General features: G+C 40.9%; 1 protein-coding gene across 1 annotated transcript in view; it reads left to right on the forward strand.

The window, feature by feature from the left end:
• Positions 1-17,644, forward strand: part of LOC124623056 (alpha-glucosidase-like) — a 237,237-nt gene that overhangs the window by 93,739 nt on the left and 125,854 nt on the right. The window contains exon 5 of the mRNA XM_047148849.1: positions 6,783-6,935. Within this exon, the coding sequence (XP_047004805.1) occupies positions 6,783-6,935 (153 nt within the window). The remainder of the gene's footprint in view (positions 1-6,782; positions 6,936-17,644) is intronic.

Genomic DNA, 17,644 nt, shown 5'->3' on the forward strand with positions numbered 1-17,644 from the left:
CACTTACATACTACAATGATAGAAATGGAAGACTGCTCAGCTTTGAAAGAAGGTCTTTTCACGTCTTGGGCGTGAATTTATTCTCACCACTTCATCTGCTAGATGTGAAACCTGTTTTCTTTGTACCCTCTTACAACGATCCCATAGATTAGTACCAATTATTATTCTAGCCTCGTTCAGAACCACTACATTTCGTTAGGGTCTTCAGTTGCCAGTAAGACTAGCAACGTGCTTTGTGAATAATGTCCAAACTCGGTTACTATTTGTATGTGTTATCACCATGGTTCCACTAATAATGGCTTTCAGCACTGAGTCTGTAACTGCGTGCCGTTTAGTATGTATCTCAATGCATGATTATTATTATTATTATTTTATAGACGGGATTGTGGAGACATCATGTCTGTTACTGAACATTTCACAATTAGTGGTGTCGGGATGAATCATGCAGAACAATATCTGTCAGAGGGGTAATGCGCGTTAGGTGGAACAGCGAGCAGAGCTGATGGCATGTTTATACTGCATGCGCTGTCCGCCAGACAGAGACTAGTTGCGAACAGAGTAACTCGCCTGTTACAGACTCAAATGTACATGTGTACATGTATCGAATGCCCTCATTGTAAATCTATAAACCAATGAGGCAGACAAATGGCATACACAAATGATGAATATGTGGATATGCAACTGGCCCTTGGTGCATCTGATAACTGGGCTGGTGTTGTCCCTCGTGAATATGCTGCAAGATATCCTCATTCACACCGTCCAGATAAAAATGTGTGTTTTCGTCTGGAGCTGCGTCTTCAGGAGTCAGGTTCTCTCCGACCACCATCGCGTAACAGAGGCCGTCCACGGACTCGCCATACTCCAACTACTGAGGAAGCTATTCTGGAGGTCATACATCAAGAATCTCAGTGAAGTACGTGTAGCGTAGCAGGCCAGCTGCGTGTCTCGCAACGCACGGTCGTTAACGTGCTGCACGAGCATGGACTGCACCCCTGTCATTATGCTTTCATGCAACACCTGCATCTTACAGATCGCCTTCAGTGGATGCAATTCTGTGAATGGTTCCAACAACAACAGGAAGCCAACAATGATTTTGTGAACACCGTAATAGGGTCGAATGAAGCAGCATTCACTTGTGAGGGTGTCTTCAATATGCACAATGTCCACCATTGGTGTGAGGTTAACCCGCACATCACCCGCGACCGAGGATTTCAAGTTTGCTTTGGTATCAGCGTCTGGGCCAGAATATTAGGTGCCAGGTGTTTGGGCCCTTACATGTTGCCTGACCAGTTGACTGCATGAATGTATCATGCATTCCTCTCAAACTACCTGCCTGATGCGCTGTATGATTTTCCACTAAATGATCGGCAGAGGAAGTGGTCCCAACATGATGGTGCACCTTCACACTCTGGAATTAATGTGCGACATTATTCAGACAGAACATTTTCAAGGAAATGGGTCGGACATACAGGTCCATTTTCATGACCACCACGTTCACCTTGCGACGGATTTTATACGTGCGTGCATGCGATACACCAATTGCGACGGATTATACGTTGCTGCTGCAATGCAATTTCTTTTATAATTTTTTTCACCTACCTCTTTACAGCGGTAGATCTTCGCACGTAAACTCCTGACTGCAGCTACTTACGAGATCACAGAAAAGCAGTGTTGAGGAAACTGTAACCTCATAGCTACATGCCGGAGGCCGCTATAGGTAAAATTTGCTGAAAGTTTTCTATGTACTTTAAAGAAATGATTCGGAAAGGGGATGTCACTCGTACTTTAAACATGAAGTTCAAATTTAAACCTTCAATAGATCTTTATTGCCGTTAAGCAAGATCATCAGCCAATATTTATGAAAATTACTAAAGTTTCTGCTCACAGTTATCACCAAACCTAAAACAGCCAGAACTTTTACCTTCCCAGATTCCGAAACCAATTACTTGTAACACAGTCAATGATCGGCCAATAACTTCTGCACACGATATTCAGTGGTTGTCTTTAGTAAAAGTTTATGCTCGCCATAAAATACTCAGTAAGAATATACTCAGTACCGCCACGCTATATAATTCAAAGTTCACTAGCGATATTCGTCGGAACGAATTATCACAACACTCTAAAGCTTTCATAAACAGTTTCTGGTCACTACCAGATACCATTAACACTGGACCATAATGCGGAAGTCATCCCAAGACTTCATCTTACACATAATACGAAAAGCCACATCCAGCATAACCGCCTCCAATCAAAGCTACCTCTCGACTCTCCTCTCACTCTCCCACACTCAAAACTATATCTCCTCGCTAGGCCGCCAACCGTCTTGCTTCTCATTGGCTGTCAGCACTTATGACCAATCAGAACTTACTTCTAGGGCGCGGCTCGTGTCAAAATCTAGCCAGCACCAACCACTTCTCTAGGCTCATTGACGTCATCAAATTAAGTAACACAAAACTCTGCCAGCGCTACTCCACTGCTTTCACACGCGCAGCTGCAACAGATGGTCGTGACGTCAGTCTGCAGGACACAACTCGTCCGCTACTGACCGTATAACACTCTACCGGCTTACGTTGCAGCCCACATACATTCTGAAGTAAAGCTTTTAATAGACAAATGGGCAATCGCGCACTAGTTGCAACACCACAACCTGACCTAAATCCCCTGGATTTCTTCCCATGGGGACACTAGAAGGAGCACATTTACTCTGCTCCTCCGACGAATGTGGAAGAATTGGGAGTGCGTGTTCATGCTGCTCTTGTTACTGTGGACGCAGGTTTGCTGCAAAGGGTCCAGAGCTGTATGATACGGCGGGTTGCACAATGTTTGGACGTGAAGGCAGGTCGCTTTGAGCATCTGTTGTTCTGAGTACAACGTATTCTGTTGTGGAGGTCATTCGGTCATTAATATGGACATTATTATTGGCACTAGTTGCTAATGTTTGGCATCTGAGCGCTCATATTACATGTAGTATAAAAGACAATTCGATGTTGTGTTAATGTACTGTGCTATCATCTTCAGCATCTCGAAACTGATATTGTTTTTGTGGTTATTCGGTCCTATGATAGGCCATTTGTTTCAACTGTCTATCTCTTATTTTTCTAACCACGTATTTGTTATGTTCAGTGTTACAAAATGTTGTAAATTTAGGATACATCATGTGACCTAAGAAACGGTGTATATTACAGTTTGAAATGTCAGAATGAAATAAGCAAAAAAAAAAAAAAAACAAAAAAAAACAAAAAAAAAAGCCCACCTAGGATCGAGCCATATATATATATATATATATATATATATATATATATATATATATATATATATATATATATATATATATATATGTATTTACGATTATTTGTGTATTGGTATCATGTGTGTAGTCCCTTGACGACCTATCTCCACAAAACTCTGTCTTTAGCGTGGTGGCTTGCTTGCTGCCAGCCCATCCCAGTCAAGCTCTTATTCTGGTCTATCCACCGCAATGGAGCTCGTCTTGTAGGCGCGTTCTCGGCCGTTGACTTTTCCCTCTAATGTTCTTTCAATTTCCTCTTGCCTTCTGGCAATGTGACCAAAATATTTCAACGTTTGACTGACAAGAGTCAACAGTCTTGTTCTGAAGCCGAACTGCCTCAGGATTTCCTTCTACAGCACCACGTTTCCAGAGTATCGATCCTGCGTGAATTGCCGTCTTCATCGTCCAAGTTTCTGCTGCGTAGGTTGTGATAGGGAAGATTAGCGTTCGGACGAGTGTGAGCTTTTTCTTCGCAGTGATGGAGGTCTCTTTCGAGATGTGAACAAGTTTTACTGTAGAATTTCTCGCAATCGAAGTGTGCCTACAGATCTCAGGTTCGCACTCTCCAGTGTCAGTGACAACAGATCCTAGGTATTCGAACCGACTGGCGACCTCATAACCAGCAGTTCTTGTGATATGAGGCCCTTGTCATTAGGACGCTCCATAATTGCACTTTGGTCTTTGTTTTGTTGATTTCAAGACCATATTCTCTGCTTCGTTCGGCCAATCTTCGCATGAAGGTTTCCAGTTGATGTTCGTCTGTTGCTGAAATCAGTGTGTCATCAGCTTACCTGAGATTAATAATTTTTCTGTCACCTACAACAAAGCCGGCATACCAGTCTTCGGGAAGCTCTCTCATTATGTGCTCACTATATGCATTAAACAATAATGGGGAGAGAATCCAACCTTGATGTTTGAGAAGGTGTTAATGATTCTTACTGTCGCTGTATTAGGAAGGTACAGTTGTCAGACAGATATACCAGATGTCTCGGCGTACCCATCTCGATGAGAATAGTCCTGCGCTTTGACCATTTCACCTTGTCGAAAGCTTTCTTGTAATCCATACAGTACATCTTCATATAATATTTCCTTGCCTTATCTATGAGCTACGAGATGTTTAGGATCTGCTCACGGGGTCCCTTCCCTGATAAGAAAATGCGACTAACAAAGCTATGAAAAATTTCCGCTCAATAGAAGAAATGCCGAGAATCACGTTATTATTGCACAATTTGCGAAGAACGGCTTACTCTTTGTGTAGAATGATATTCCAGCTGTCACCAATAAAAAATTATTTTTATAACGGTACTGTTACTGATAGATCGTTGATGTTTCTTGTCTAACAAGTAAGGCTACATTACACGTATGAGTGTTGTGTGAAATCCTACATTGCTTCATTCTTGTGCAGGTAAAAAACGAATGTTCCACTACACACAGGTAATTTACTATGTCATTAACTGTCGCTGACACTTACAGTGTATATTGAACATGTTCGCTATGAGTGTTTTCGTTTTTTTTTCCCCTTTGTCAGTAGTTACTTGAATGTGACATGGACCTACACTCATTCTTTAGTGCTACCGGTCTCTAAGACCGCACCTGGGACTTTGCGTTACGGATTCAGTAGCCAGGTCTTTGTCTGCTGATTTTGAGGATACTGTTTTAAAATGGTTTGGACAGTTTAGGAAGTGATGGTGGAGCAGATAGTGACAACGAAATTGAAAGTGAACATAATTCAGAATAGGAACAGTGCGAAAGTCAAGACGAATTTGTTTTGACATCTGTGTATTCCTTGAAAGAAACAGGTGATCAAAGTGATGAAGACAGAAGTGTAGAGACTGAATCTTTAGCTAAAGGTTCTTATACAAATATATTTAGCTGATACAAATATCGCTGGTCATTGAAACCTCTTCCAACGCTAACCAATGGCATGCTGGAAATAAATTGGGTGAATGCGTTTGTCCTTCACAATTGCTACAAAGACGATGCCCAAGTGAGCCGCTTTAATGTTTTGAAGAAGTTTGCAAACTCATTGGCGACACCACAGACGAAAAGCGAGTCAACAACTGTCACATACCCTGTGAACTACGTGCAACCATTCACCATCGTTATAGAAAGACTGAAAAAAACGCAAAACATGCTCCACCTGCGAGCCAAAAAAGAAGAGAAAGACGGCTTATATTTGTCATTCTTGCAAGAAGCCAATCTAATGTGATTTTTCTACAAACATTTCCAGCGAGTCTTCTGAGATGGACACTAAAAACCTGAAAAGTACTAGTGTGTTTTCATGTTTTGGGTGTTTAATGGGAGGTTTTTTAAATTTTTATTGTTACATGTATAATACACAATAAAAATATAACGAAAAGTAAAATTTAGAGTTAAGGGTATTTGAGTTTTCATAGTATTAACATTATCATGTAATCTCTTGCGCAGTTTTTCGTTTAAATGCATTTTTTCGTAAAAATAAACGTTAAAATTTTATTTGGATATGTTTTTTTATGTGGTATTAATGTAACCTTTCATGCTTCGTTCCACGACGAATGCTGTAACCCAGAAAAGAATAGAAAGACGCCTTATATTTGTAACTGTCGCTAGAAGCCAATCTAACTCGATTTCTCTACAAACATTTACAGCTAGCTAAAAAACGCCTCTGAGAAGGAAACCTAAAAAGTACTAGTGAAATTTTCTTTTTTTAAAATGTTTTATGGGAGTTTTTTTATGTTTTTATTGTTACAAGTATGCAAACAATAAAAACACAGCAAAAAGTAAAATTTAGAGTCAGGGTCCAGAATGAAATTCAGCGGAGTGTGCGCTGATATGAAACTTCCTGGCTGATTTAAACTGTGTGCCGGACCGAGACTCGAACTCAGGACCTTTGCCTTTCACGTGCAAGTGCTCCACCGACTGAACTACCCAAGCACGACTCAGGACACCGTCTTCACAGCTTTACTTCCGCCAGTACCTCGTCTCCTACCTTCCAAACTTCATAGAAGCTCTTGAACCTTGCAAAGGTCCCGAGTTCAAGTCTCGCTCTGGCACACAGTCTTAATCTGCTACGATGTTAGAGAGTATCTGACTTTTCATAGCATTAACATTATCATGTTCATTTTGTGCAGTTTTTGTTTAAATGCTTTTTTCGTAAAACTAAATGTTAAGATTTATTTGGATGTATAAATACTGAAACATTTCACTGAAACTGCTGAATGCAATTTTTACGGCTGTTTAAATATAGTGGACTTTCAGACCACACCTGAAGCAGAGCGTGACGAAAAGATGAGCTAGGAAGCTAAGGGTTAACACGTCGTCAGCGATAGCGACCAGATTGTCGGATATTATGAGACTAGACAGTTGCTGTGTTGCACGACGAATGCTGGAATGACTCTTTCGAAACATTCGTTGCCAATTTCCTAAATTATCCTTCTCCAGTTTCAAGCTTGTGGCCAGCCTCATTATCAGAGAGACCCAAGACCGCAGTCTTCACCGTTTCCCGTGTTCCCAGGTTCCAGTGTCCAACGTGTCGCTGTCAGACTGCGCGCTGGGCATCGAGTTGGAGGGACCGGTGCTGGGATTCACGGTGTACCGGCGTGACGACAACTCGTCCCTTCTCGCCTACGTCGACATGGCACTCATCTACACAGACTCCTACAGAGAGGTGTGTGTCCACTTCCCAATTTCTGCTATAGTCCGAGTCGTCATTTCAGGACAATGCACTGTCCTTTAACATAAAGCGCAGCACTCCATACAGTACGCAAGGCAGGCGAAAAGATTTAGGTTAAGGTGGTACAATTGCAATCATTTCGGACAAATGTTATTGCAACTGGAAATATATTCAGAAAAGAAATAATTTTAGTTATGGCACTTGTTCTTGGATGTTTAAGGAATATGTAACACACGTATTAGACAATTACAATTGTTGGTATTAACACAAGAAAAGGTTACAGAATTGAGAAAAATCGATCGAAAATGTACCCTACTAGGTACAACTGTGGTCACTTCCTGGTACAATTTTGATCACTGGCATCATCCACGTAAAAAGCACTTTTTCCCTCAGGCACCAATGCATACCTCGTGGTACCAAACATTGCATTTTTGGCACCAGATCCAGTCACCCTTAGCTGCTGATTCTGCACTATAATAATTCAATAAGCAAAATCCACAATTATTCGTTGTTTGCTGGCGATTTGAAGCTTGGTACACTTCTTTCATTATTACTCACAGATGTACATTTCTGTTTATTGCTCTTGTTGCATTTGTTCTTTGCTTTCCTTCTACCCTGCTGAAAAAGTTTTCTCTTGCTGCGGGGGTTTTCCAGGTTTTCGTCTGAAGTGAGCCTAGCTGATGTCTGTGTTTTTCTCTTCCGAGACGATAATTTTTTCTCTGGACTTGGCAAAATGTCCTTGACACCATCGTGCTGAGAAATGGTACTGGACCCTGGCATTATGGATTATCCGTGTTCTTCAGTTACATCTTTTGAAGATAAGGGTTCTTCTCCCATAGTGCTGTTAGTAGCTTGGCTGGTGGAGATGGAAGGAGCAGGAGCCTCGAATAACGTTGAAGGTTCAAATTTATCCCCAGGAACAATGTCTTTGCAAAAGGGCATTATTCCTGTTCATTGGAACCCTTTGACTACGCGCCCAATGGATGCAGTTTTGCCCCAGGCATCACAGAAAAGAGTACAGAATCATTGTTTTGTAATTCTTTCATTGGGATTGCGATGAATCCAGTCAGTTGCATTTCTGTGTTACTGAGCCTTTAGGGACTTGAGGAAAGGTCTATCTAATGGTTGCAGTACTTCTGTACTGTGTGGAGGCAATCCCAAAAGTTCTATCCCATTTTCCTGACAATATTCTACAGCATCTAAGCTGGTATGGCTGCCATGGTTTTCAATAATAAGAAGTGTAATAGGGCTACCCATTAATTTGTATTTATTGAAGTGTCGAAGCCAGACCATGAACAATTCTTCATTAATATATCCCGATTCACTGATCTCCGAATGGAACAAGAAGGTAAGCCATCTTGAGATTCAGGGCGTTTCCTCACTCCTTTAAAATTATCATTGGTGGTAAATACGTACCATTTGCATTCATGCATGCAGCAACAGTCACACTTTGTCCTCTCTCCACGTTTGTTAGTGACACAACTTCTCGCTTTCCTTTACGACTTACCATTTTTCTGGCCCCGTTGTTAAGAGGAAAGCCGGATTCATCCATATTATAAATACACTCTGGTTTATCAAACAAATTAAATTCCTTTAAGATTTCTTCTAAATTCGGGAAATATTTACTTACTTCTGCTTTATTTAAGCCTTGCAAAAGACCCTTGGGTTTTCTCAGGCTAAGGTGAGTGTGTCTCTTAACAAATACTCTAAAACAATTGATTCCAGCAACCTTGCTTTCAAGTTTCATCGATGTTTCAAATTATTTTTCTCAGCGAACCGAAATGCAGCTCTTCTTAACTGGAGTGGCGACAGACCCAGTCCTCGCTATTCTAGAAATAAAGCTCTCTGAACCAAAGCATCTTCCATTTCAGAATTGAGTACCGTTGGATGGCCAAATCTGTTTTCTATAGGACTAGTTGCAGTTAATCCAGCTTGCATTTTCATTCACTTTACCACGTAAAATGTTTAAATGTACAGAATTTATTTGCAATAATTGTGTATAATATGTCTGTGGTAACCAACTGTGACGGGCTCAACTAAAAAACTGCAGTGACCGAAATTGTACTAGGGTATCGAAATTGTACCATTTTTCTGATCGAAAATGTACTATTGGCGTGAGTGAAATCACGAGTAAATAGTAATGAATTGTGCCAAGAGATGGAAACAGACGTCACATAGGCTTTCTCTGCAGGTGCCTCAGAACGCGCCCAAACGGAAAACGAGTTTCTAACCTCACTAGTATAGAATTTCCACGCGCGTGGAAACTAGAAAATTTATATGAGCGCGTTAGACTAAGTAGCTTCACTTACCTCTTAACAGGAAAAAATTTATATCTCCGTAGCACAAAGTGGTGTATTCTTGGAAAAGAAAGGAGGAGCCGTAGAAACCTGCAACACTACAACGCCACACAAAGGCAAGCGCTACCAACAATTCGAGGCCGACAAATGGCGCGAAAACTTATGCTGATCGGAGTTGCACCTATATCGAAATTGTATCACCTTACCCTAAGCATCACCTCGAAGAAATAAAGTCTGGTAACTAATTTTTTATTTGTTTGCAGGTCGGCAGTCCTGATACATAGAGAAATCCCCACGCAGCTAGATGAGCCAAGACAAAATGGTGCAATCTATTGTAGCAGCGGGTATGTTGTAGCTGTGTTAGGCCAATCCACATGACTTATTTAGCTGTCTGGGTTGGCCTGACACAATTGCAACGTACCACTGCTTCCGAAAACATGTTGCGACACGACTTTCCATTTTATCAATGTGCTATGCTATTTTCCTTTGGCTCCTGTACTGGTGTGCTGCGATACTGTGGCATGAGGATTCAGTGTGCACCATGGTTTAGGGATCGTGGTTATCGCTGAAACAACCAGCTATATTGGTTCTTTCAAACCCAGTTTAACCTGACTGTTACAACCACTCAAATTAACCGGTTTCTGAAACAACCGATTTTCCGTTTTTTCCCTATTATCTAATGTAATAAACGCAGAAATCGAACAAAAACTCATAAATTTTGACTCCCTTGGTTTCAAGTTACATAGAACAAAAATATTTAAGTAAACAGACAAAGAAAAAAGAACTTAGTCCATCCATCATTCGCTACTTTTCCCAGAAAGTGATAAATGGCTGAATAATACAAAACATTACCAGTTCTCTCCTATTCCTTTCAGTTTTTTGAAACTCTGCTCAAAAATCATCTTGTAGTCGAGGATCATACCACTATTTGGGCATTACAAATAGTTGATGCTACAGGGTGAAGACTGAGGTTGAAGAACTGTATAATCATGTTAATTTGTCCGTTTTCAAGGGCTGTCAGCACATGAAAGCATATTATGTAGACATAGGCAGCAGATCAACTATTTCCTGTTTTTATCGTAAACTCATATAATGTCGCAAGTTTGTTGTAGCTCCTCCCGTTTATAGCTTTTAAAGCAAATGGGACATTGCATTTCATAAAATACTTCCAGGCTAGGGATGGTGCCATTCCGTAATACAACTGATGTCCAACGACGACAGTGAAAAACTATCATACAGATCAGTCCAAGTCTCAACATTGCATTAACATGTGTTTTGCCTAATAGCTGGTAACTTGTACAGCTTGATCAGTTTGTGTTCGATTCTGTCAGCTGGTTCATAGCACTGATCGCTTTTCCCATTTTCTACTATAACACAATATTTCAAAGCAAAGTAAATTTTACGAATAAAAATTACTCGTTTTTTGAAGAGGTTTATTTGAAAACCAAAAATTTTAGCACTATTACTATGGCTAATTGATATTTCCTTTGTATACCGAGTTAATAGTAAAATAAGAATAATCGCCTGTTGTAACCAAGGCCAAATAAATACCGAAAGATACCTGTTACTCAGAAGTAAAAGACCAGTATCAGTTGTAACCGGTCGGTTTTTCCCATCCTCACCACAGTTGCGGACATGCAGTTGCAAACAAACAACATAACTTTTTACGAGGTGATAAATTCAACCTTTGTGGCTAATAGTTTTAGTCATTTATATGATTTGAAACTTACAAAAACTTTTTCTGAAGTTAAAATCACCAATCGTTAGTCTCACACTAAAGTAACATTGCTTATATACTTGTTTCCATTAAAGAAATTTTGGCTTGGAAACTTTTTTTCAGTTTTAGATGGTAAAAATATTCTTATTTTTAAAAGATAATCACCAAAGAATTCATACTTACATGGATTTTAACTGGGAATTAAACGTGTCAAAAACAGAACTAACTGTGAATGTTTATAGAATACGCCATTCTGCTGAAAATCTTGCCTCCTCCCTCCACTTTCTGAAAAGTTTTATTAATCACATGTTTAATTCAACATATATGTTCAAATTTCCTCATTATTTTATCTTAATTATATGAATGTCCATTAATTTTTGTTAAACATAATAATGATTGTTACTGTTCACTTCGATAACTATGTTGTAAACATGTTTTACAGTCAGCATATTACCTTACTGGCCCGAATATAAGCCGCATCTTAATATAAGCTGCATCCTTAATTGTCAAAGGGTAAAAAAAGAGAGAGACATTTATGTCTTGTTACCCATTTACAAAAACTCTTCACAATACGATAATGGTTAATCACATTTTTATATTATAATCTAAATACATTACATAAAAATTCCAGCTTTCTGATCACAGTTTCGCTGATGTCACTGTTAACTTCAACAGCGGTATTTTCTTCATAAGTGTCAGTATTTTTGTCTCTGTTCCACTGAAGGTACATAGTTTTCTCTACTGGACAGCAGAACTTGTTGAATTCTTTGATGGTAGACTGGTAATATAGTGCAGCAGGAAGAGAGGATCATAAGACTGACTGATGGACGTTTAATCTTGTGGGCGTGATCCCCTTCTATAAGCCAAAGGTCTTTAAATGGCTTGTTTATGATGACATTAATCATCTGTAGTTTTCAAGTCATACCTTTAGGTAGTCTTTTTTCTTTAGGTGTGGTATGACATTTGAAGGCATCCAAGACTGACATAGTAGTGCACCAGGTCTGCAATTCCAGACATCATTTAGCCAGTCCATCAATAACTCTGTCAGTCAGCCCTTTTTTTGTTAATGATTGATTAACCCCCTCATGAAAACTATGTTACAGTGCATATGTTATTCCGAATTACGATTCAATGATCTTTTGGACATGCATGCTTTTCGAGACCGATAGGTTACCATTAGGCTATCTGAGCATGACTCACAGCTATGTCGTCAACCAACTGCCTTTTCCTGCCAGGGAAAGAACAGACCAGTCCATTAGCTGAATATTGTCTCGTTCCAAGAGCTCCTCTACTTGTGCTGTATGATATAGTCACACACTGTCAGCCATAAAAATGAAGAAGGAGCCAAATGTATGCTTATAAAGACACATGTGGAGAATGAGTATAGTCTCACAATAACAATGACCAGTAAGTGTACTGTGCCAATGGCCTTGCCGCAGTTCCCATCAGATCACTAAAGTTAAGTGCTGTCAGGCTGGGCTAGCACTTGGATGGATGACCATCCGGTCTGCTGAGCACTGTTGGGGGAGCAGGATGCACTCAGCCCTTGTGAGGAAAACTGAGGAGCTACTTTACTGAGAAGTAGTGGCTTCTGTCTTGGTAGCTGACATATGAGTGGGAGAGCGGTGTGCTGACCACATGCCCCTCCATGTGGGCTGAGGCTGACATGGCCGTACCATCAGGCCTTTGTGGGCTATTCAGTCAGAGTTTAGTTTTAGTGAGTGTACCATGATCAAAGATTTGGAGGCAGTACATCCATGAAACATTATGCCTCCCAAACCAAAGCATTTAGACCACTAAAATGATAATTTTGACAGTGTTCCTGATTGCACTACTTGCTCCCACCTCCCGCCGTACGAGGGTACATCTACCACTGTTGAACACAATCATTTTGGTGGTCTACGTGCATGGGCATACTGGTCACCATATATTTGAATACAGTATACTCACTGGTAAGTATTATTGTGGCATTGTACACCTTCCCCACATGCATCTTTTCAGAAGTGTTTTTGGCTCTGACTTGATTTTCATGAATGACAATGCATGACCCAAGGAACAGTGCATGTGAGGAGCTCTTGGATTGAGATGATATTCAGCAAATTGACTGGCCTACCCATTCCTCTGACTTATATCACATCGAGCAAGTGTGGGATGCATTGGGGAGACATATTGCAGCACATCCACATGTACTATCAACCATCCAGCTGTTGTCAACAAGAACTCCTTACCAACCTTGTGGCCAGCATGGGAGCACATTGCAAAGTGTGTATCAGAAATCACGGTGACTTCAGTTTAATTAAAGCATAACTTCTGTTCATCTCATTGCATATTTCTTGCAAAGTGTGTATCAGGAACCACAGCAACTTCAGTTTAATTATTGCCTTTGAATAAAAGTATAACTTCTGTTTGTCACATTGCACATTGCTGCAGTTGCGGTATCTGTAGCAGTCCTTTCTTGTATGGTGCAAGTTTCATTAAGGGAAAGTGACTTTTGCCCTTAAGTTTTGCATACCACTGTAGTAACTACATAAATGAAATTTTAACAATCAAAAGTTGTTATATTGTAACCTCATATGCAATGATCAGTTTCCAAGCATTAGTGGTATTATTGTTCTCTTTCACATAAAGGAACGGGCAGTTGGGTATAGTCAAAGTTTCTGAGATGTGAGAATGTACCAGTATTTGTAGGTCTGTACAGATAAACTGCACTCTAAATTTTCTTCATCAAATTTTGAGGAAAAGGTGTGGCTTATATTCAGGCCAACATGGTATATGCATTGAAGTTTCACAATGTTGCTGCCTACACATACACTCCTATGCCAAAATATTATGACTGCCTGTTCAATAGCATCTTGGTCCTCCGTTAGAATGCAATACAGTAGCAATTCTGCATGGAATGAATTCAACAAGTCCTTGGTAGGTTTCCAGATTTATGCGGAACCAGATGTCTACGCACAGATCACGCAGTTTCAATAAATTACAGGTCTATTTTTTGTGAGTGTGGAACTGGTGCCTTAATGTATCTTAGAAATGATCCTTCAGGTTGACATCAGATAAATTTGGTGGCTAAGATGTCAGCATGAGTTCACTATCTCGTTCTTCAAACGACTTTAGCAAGATTCTGGCCTTGTGGTACAGATGGTTATTCTGATGGAAGATGGCATCATTGCTTGGCAAGTCATCAAGCATGAAGGGATGCAGGTGGTCTGAATAATGTTCACATAGTCCACAGGTGTTATGCTATCTTTGATTACTATCTCAAGTGCCATGGAAGCACAGGTAAATGTCCCCTGTAGCATATTGTATTACTGTCTCCACTGCCCTTTGTGCATGGCATGGCACTCTTGTTGTGAGTAGCCATTCGCATGGATGACAGTGCATCTGGACCTGCTATAACAAGATATATGATTCATTTTTTTTTAATTTTAATAATCAACAGCTTCAGTTGCACCCTTTACCTAAAATTTATCTAGGTTTCAGTCGGGATAAGCCAACCTTCTACAGAATAACAGTAACTACCATTTGTCCATAGTGGACATCGTCAAGTGGGGCTGACACAGTTTCAGATAATTTATGGATTTGTAGTTTTAGCTTGGCAATGTCCACTATGGACAAATGGTAGTTACTGTTATTCTGAAGAAGGTTGGGTTATCCCGACTGAAACCTAGGAAAATTCTAGGTAAACAGTGCAACTGAGGCTGTTGATTATTAAAATTAAAATTAATATTTATACAGTTGCTGACAGGGCCACAAAATGTTGAAGATATATATGATTCATCTAATCAGGTGACACATATCTGTTGGTCCACGGTCCAATCAGTCAACATGGGAACACGTGGGGCCAAGTGCTATGAGGCACATGTGCAGCACCAGCCGCTGTGGCCGAGTGGTTCTAGGCATTTCAGTCTGGAACTGTGCGACCACTATGGTCGCAGGTTCAAATCCTGCCTTGGGCATGGATGTGTATGATGTCCTTAGGTTAGTTAGATTTAAGGTTCTAACTAACCTCAGATGTTAAGTCCCATAGTGCTCAGAGCCATTTGAACCACATGTGCAGCAGTGTATGCTGAACAGTACATTCCAAAATATTTATGCCCATGCCATCACTGTACTCTGCCATAAAATCTCTCACCAAATGACACTTAACTTGCTTTACAGAATGGACTTGCCTCTAACTTCCACGTTCTGTGATGAGGTCCGACACCTTGTCACCTGTTCTTAGTTTCACTGTCCTTAACCACTTTCCAAAAGTTCTCAACAGCAGGACGTGAACAGGTAATGATCTCTGCTGTTTCTGAAAAGCTCAGTCCCAGGTGCAAGTTGATAATCGTCTGTGCCTTGACTAAGTTGCTTATGTCAGTGGATGACCTGTTTGTGTACTGAATCATCGCTAGAATAATTCCACATCCAGTAAGTGGATCTTCATTGTGACAGTTTTCATCGCCCACTGGTTTCTGAAGTCTAAAGCTTGCAGTCATTCTTCCTACTCATGATGTCATTGTGTGTTTACTTTGCTGTGGTATTGTCCTCTTGTGATATGTTTTCTTGTGTCGTCTGGTGCAAGTCGGCATTGCCAGCGAGCAGTTTTGGCCCTCTTGTAGACACTCAGAAATGGATTTTCTGTCCAAGAGCCTGTGCAATCAGTTTTGCAGTGTCTGGAGGCTCTTGACGTGCTGTTTAGTGACTTTGCTCTGCACCACCACAGCATAGTCGGGTACAGAACAGAGCAGCACCTTGTATAATATCACACCAAGTTGTGGAGGCAATCTTGAGCTTGGTTTAAGAGCTGGCTACAAGGCGGTGAGTCTTCCAAAGACTTTCTCCTAATGTTGGTGATATAATGACCCCACATTAGACGTTTGTCCAATGTGACACCAATGTAGCAAGCTGTATCACTCCATGGAATAGTGATACTGACAGTGCTGATCTTCTGCAGATCAATTGGAAATCGTCAAATAGTGATGATTATGGATTGAGTCTTGGCTACAATGAAACACAGACACCACTTTATGGCTCAGATAGCGAGACCATCTCAGGCACTTTCTAGTCTGCACTGAAGGATGTGTGGACCCATGCTGCTGGTGAACACCACTATATCATTTGCATACAGCCTCATCTAAATGTGGTCTGCCCTAGGTAACTTGGCATTGCACAAAGTGTACAGCACCATCCCAAGAACCAATCCCTGAGGCACACATGCACGGATGCAGTAGTCTGTGGAGTTGCCATTTTGCGTCTTCACTGGAATGCCCAATCTGATAGGTAGCATTGGAGTGGATGAACGTGCAACACCAAAACTCCATGCATATACAGGAGTCCTCCATACCACATGCTGTCAAAGGCTCAGGAGACATGCAGGAAGATGACTCCTTTCCTCCACCAATTGTAGAAGCTACTGTTCCATTGAGTGGAGTGGACATGTCAGAACCCAAACTGCTCTTCAGGTACAAAGGTCTCTGCTTATATGTGACAGGAAAGTATATGGAGATGAAATCTTTCAAAGCTCCTAGAGACTGCTGGCAATAAATTAATAAATCTGTAGCTGTTTGCTAGCCATAGGTCCTTTCCAGCCTTGGCTATGACTATGGTCGTGGCATGTTTCCAGGATAGCAGCCAGACCAAAGAATTTCAGTGAAGTTGTCTGCCAGCAATGTGATAGTGATGACTGCTGCTGCTTCAGGACCATATTGGGAATGCCATCAGGGCCTCTCTTTTTCTTGGTGTTGAGATGAGAGGGTGAATGTGCAGCCTCTTCTGCTGCAACAGGCTGAATCTCTCTGCCCCCTTCATGGGCTGTGAGATATGTGGGTGGCCATTCAGCTACTGTGGCAATTATGATGTCATACACAGGATGAAAGGTGGCCGCAAATATGTCTGCATGGATATTGGTCTTATTATCAGGATTGCAAGACATCATGTTGACCATATAGGAGTGGTGGGATTATCTGGTTGCAACTCAGGAAGCATTTTGTTGTCTTATATACCAAATGATCTTCCCAGTTGTAGGCAGGCAACTTTGTTGGCCCACTCCCTATACCTTTCTGCTTCTCTCGCTGGCCTTATTTAATGGAAAAAGTGATTTAGTCTTTTTGTCCTTGGCTGTCTGTAGCTACCGTTGGGTACAGACTTGATTTTTCTCGGTAACGGCAGCCAGAATGTTAAGCAGAAGACTTTGCAAGTTGTCATGCATGCTTCATGGCAGCCTTGGTGTTGTTAAGTCTGTTGCTCTATTGTTGTCATGAAATCGTGAATGGCAGCTTCAGCGCCAGCATCAACAAGAGCTGGTGCTGATATCATCTCTTTGGCAAGAACAGTCCTGAACAATTTCCAATTAGTGTTCCTACAATGCTGAGCTGTGTGATGTCATCTACATCAACATCTTAAACCTCCAGCAGGTGGGCAAATGATAAGGAGTTGTGCATCGAGACATTAACACTCTCTCTGAGACCTTTGATGAACTTGAGGTCGATGATACCAGATATCCCCCATTGTTTGGATAAATTGGGGAGTTGTAAGGCCCTAGTATGATGGTGTCTTAGCATTTGGCCATGTGAAGAACCTCTTTGCACTGGAATTATGTAGCCTAGAGCTCCAATGCACTTCATATTGAAACCTCTGGCCAGAAAAATAGTGCCACAATATGATAACAACATATTGAAATATGCAAGATCCAGTGTGCCCTTCAGTGA

The sequence above is a fragment of the Schistocerca americana genome, chromosome 7 (assembly GCF_021461395.2).
Source record: "Schistocerca americana isolate TAMUIC-IGC-003095 chromosome 7, iqSchAmer2.1, whole genome shotgun sequence".
NCBI classification, from domain to species: Eukaryota; Metazoa; Arthropoda; class Insecta; order Orthoptera; family Acrididae; genus Schistocerca; species Schistocerca americana.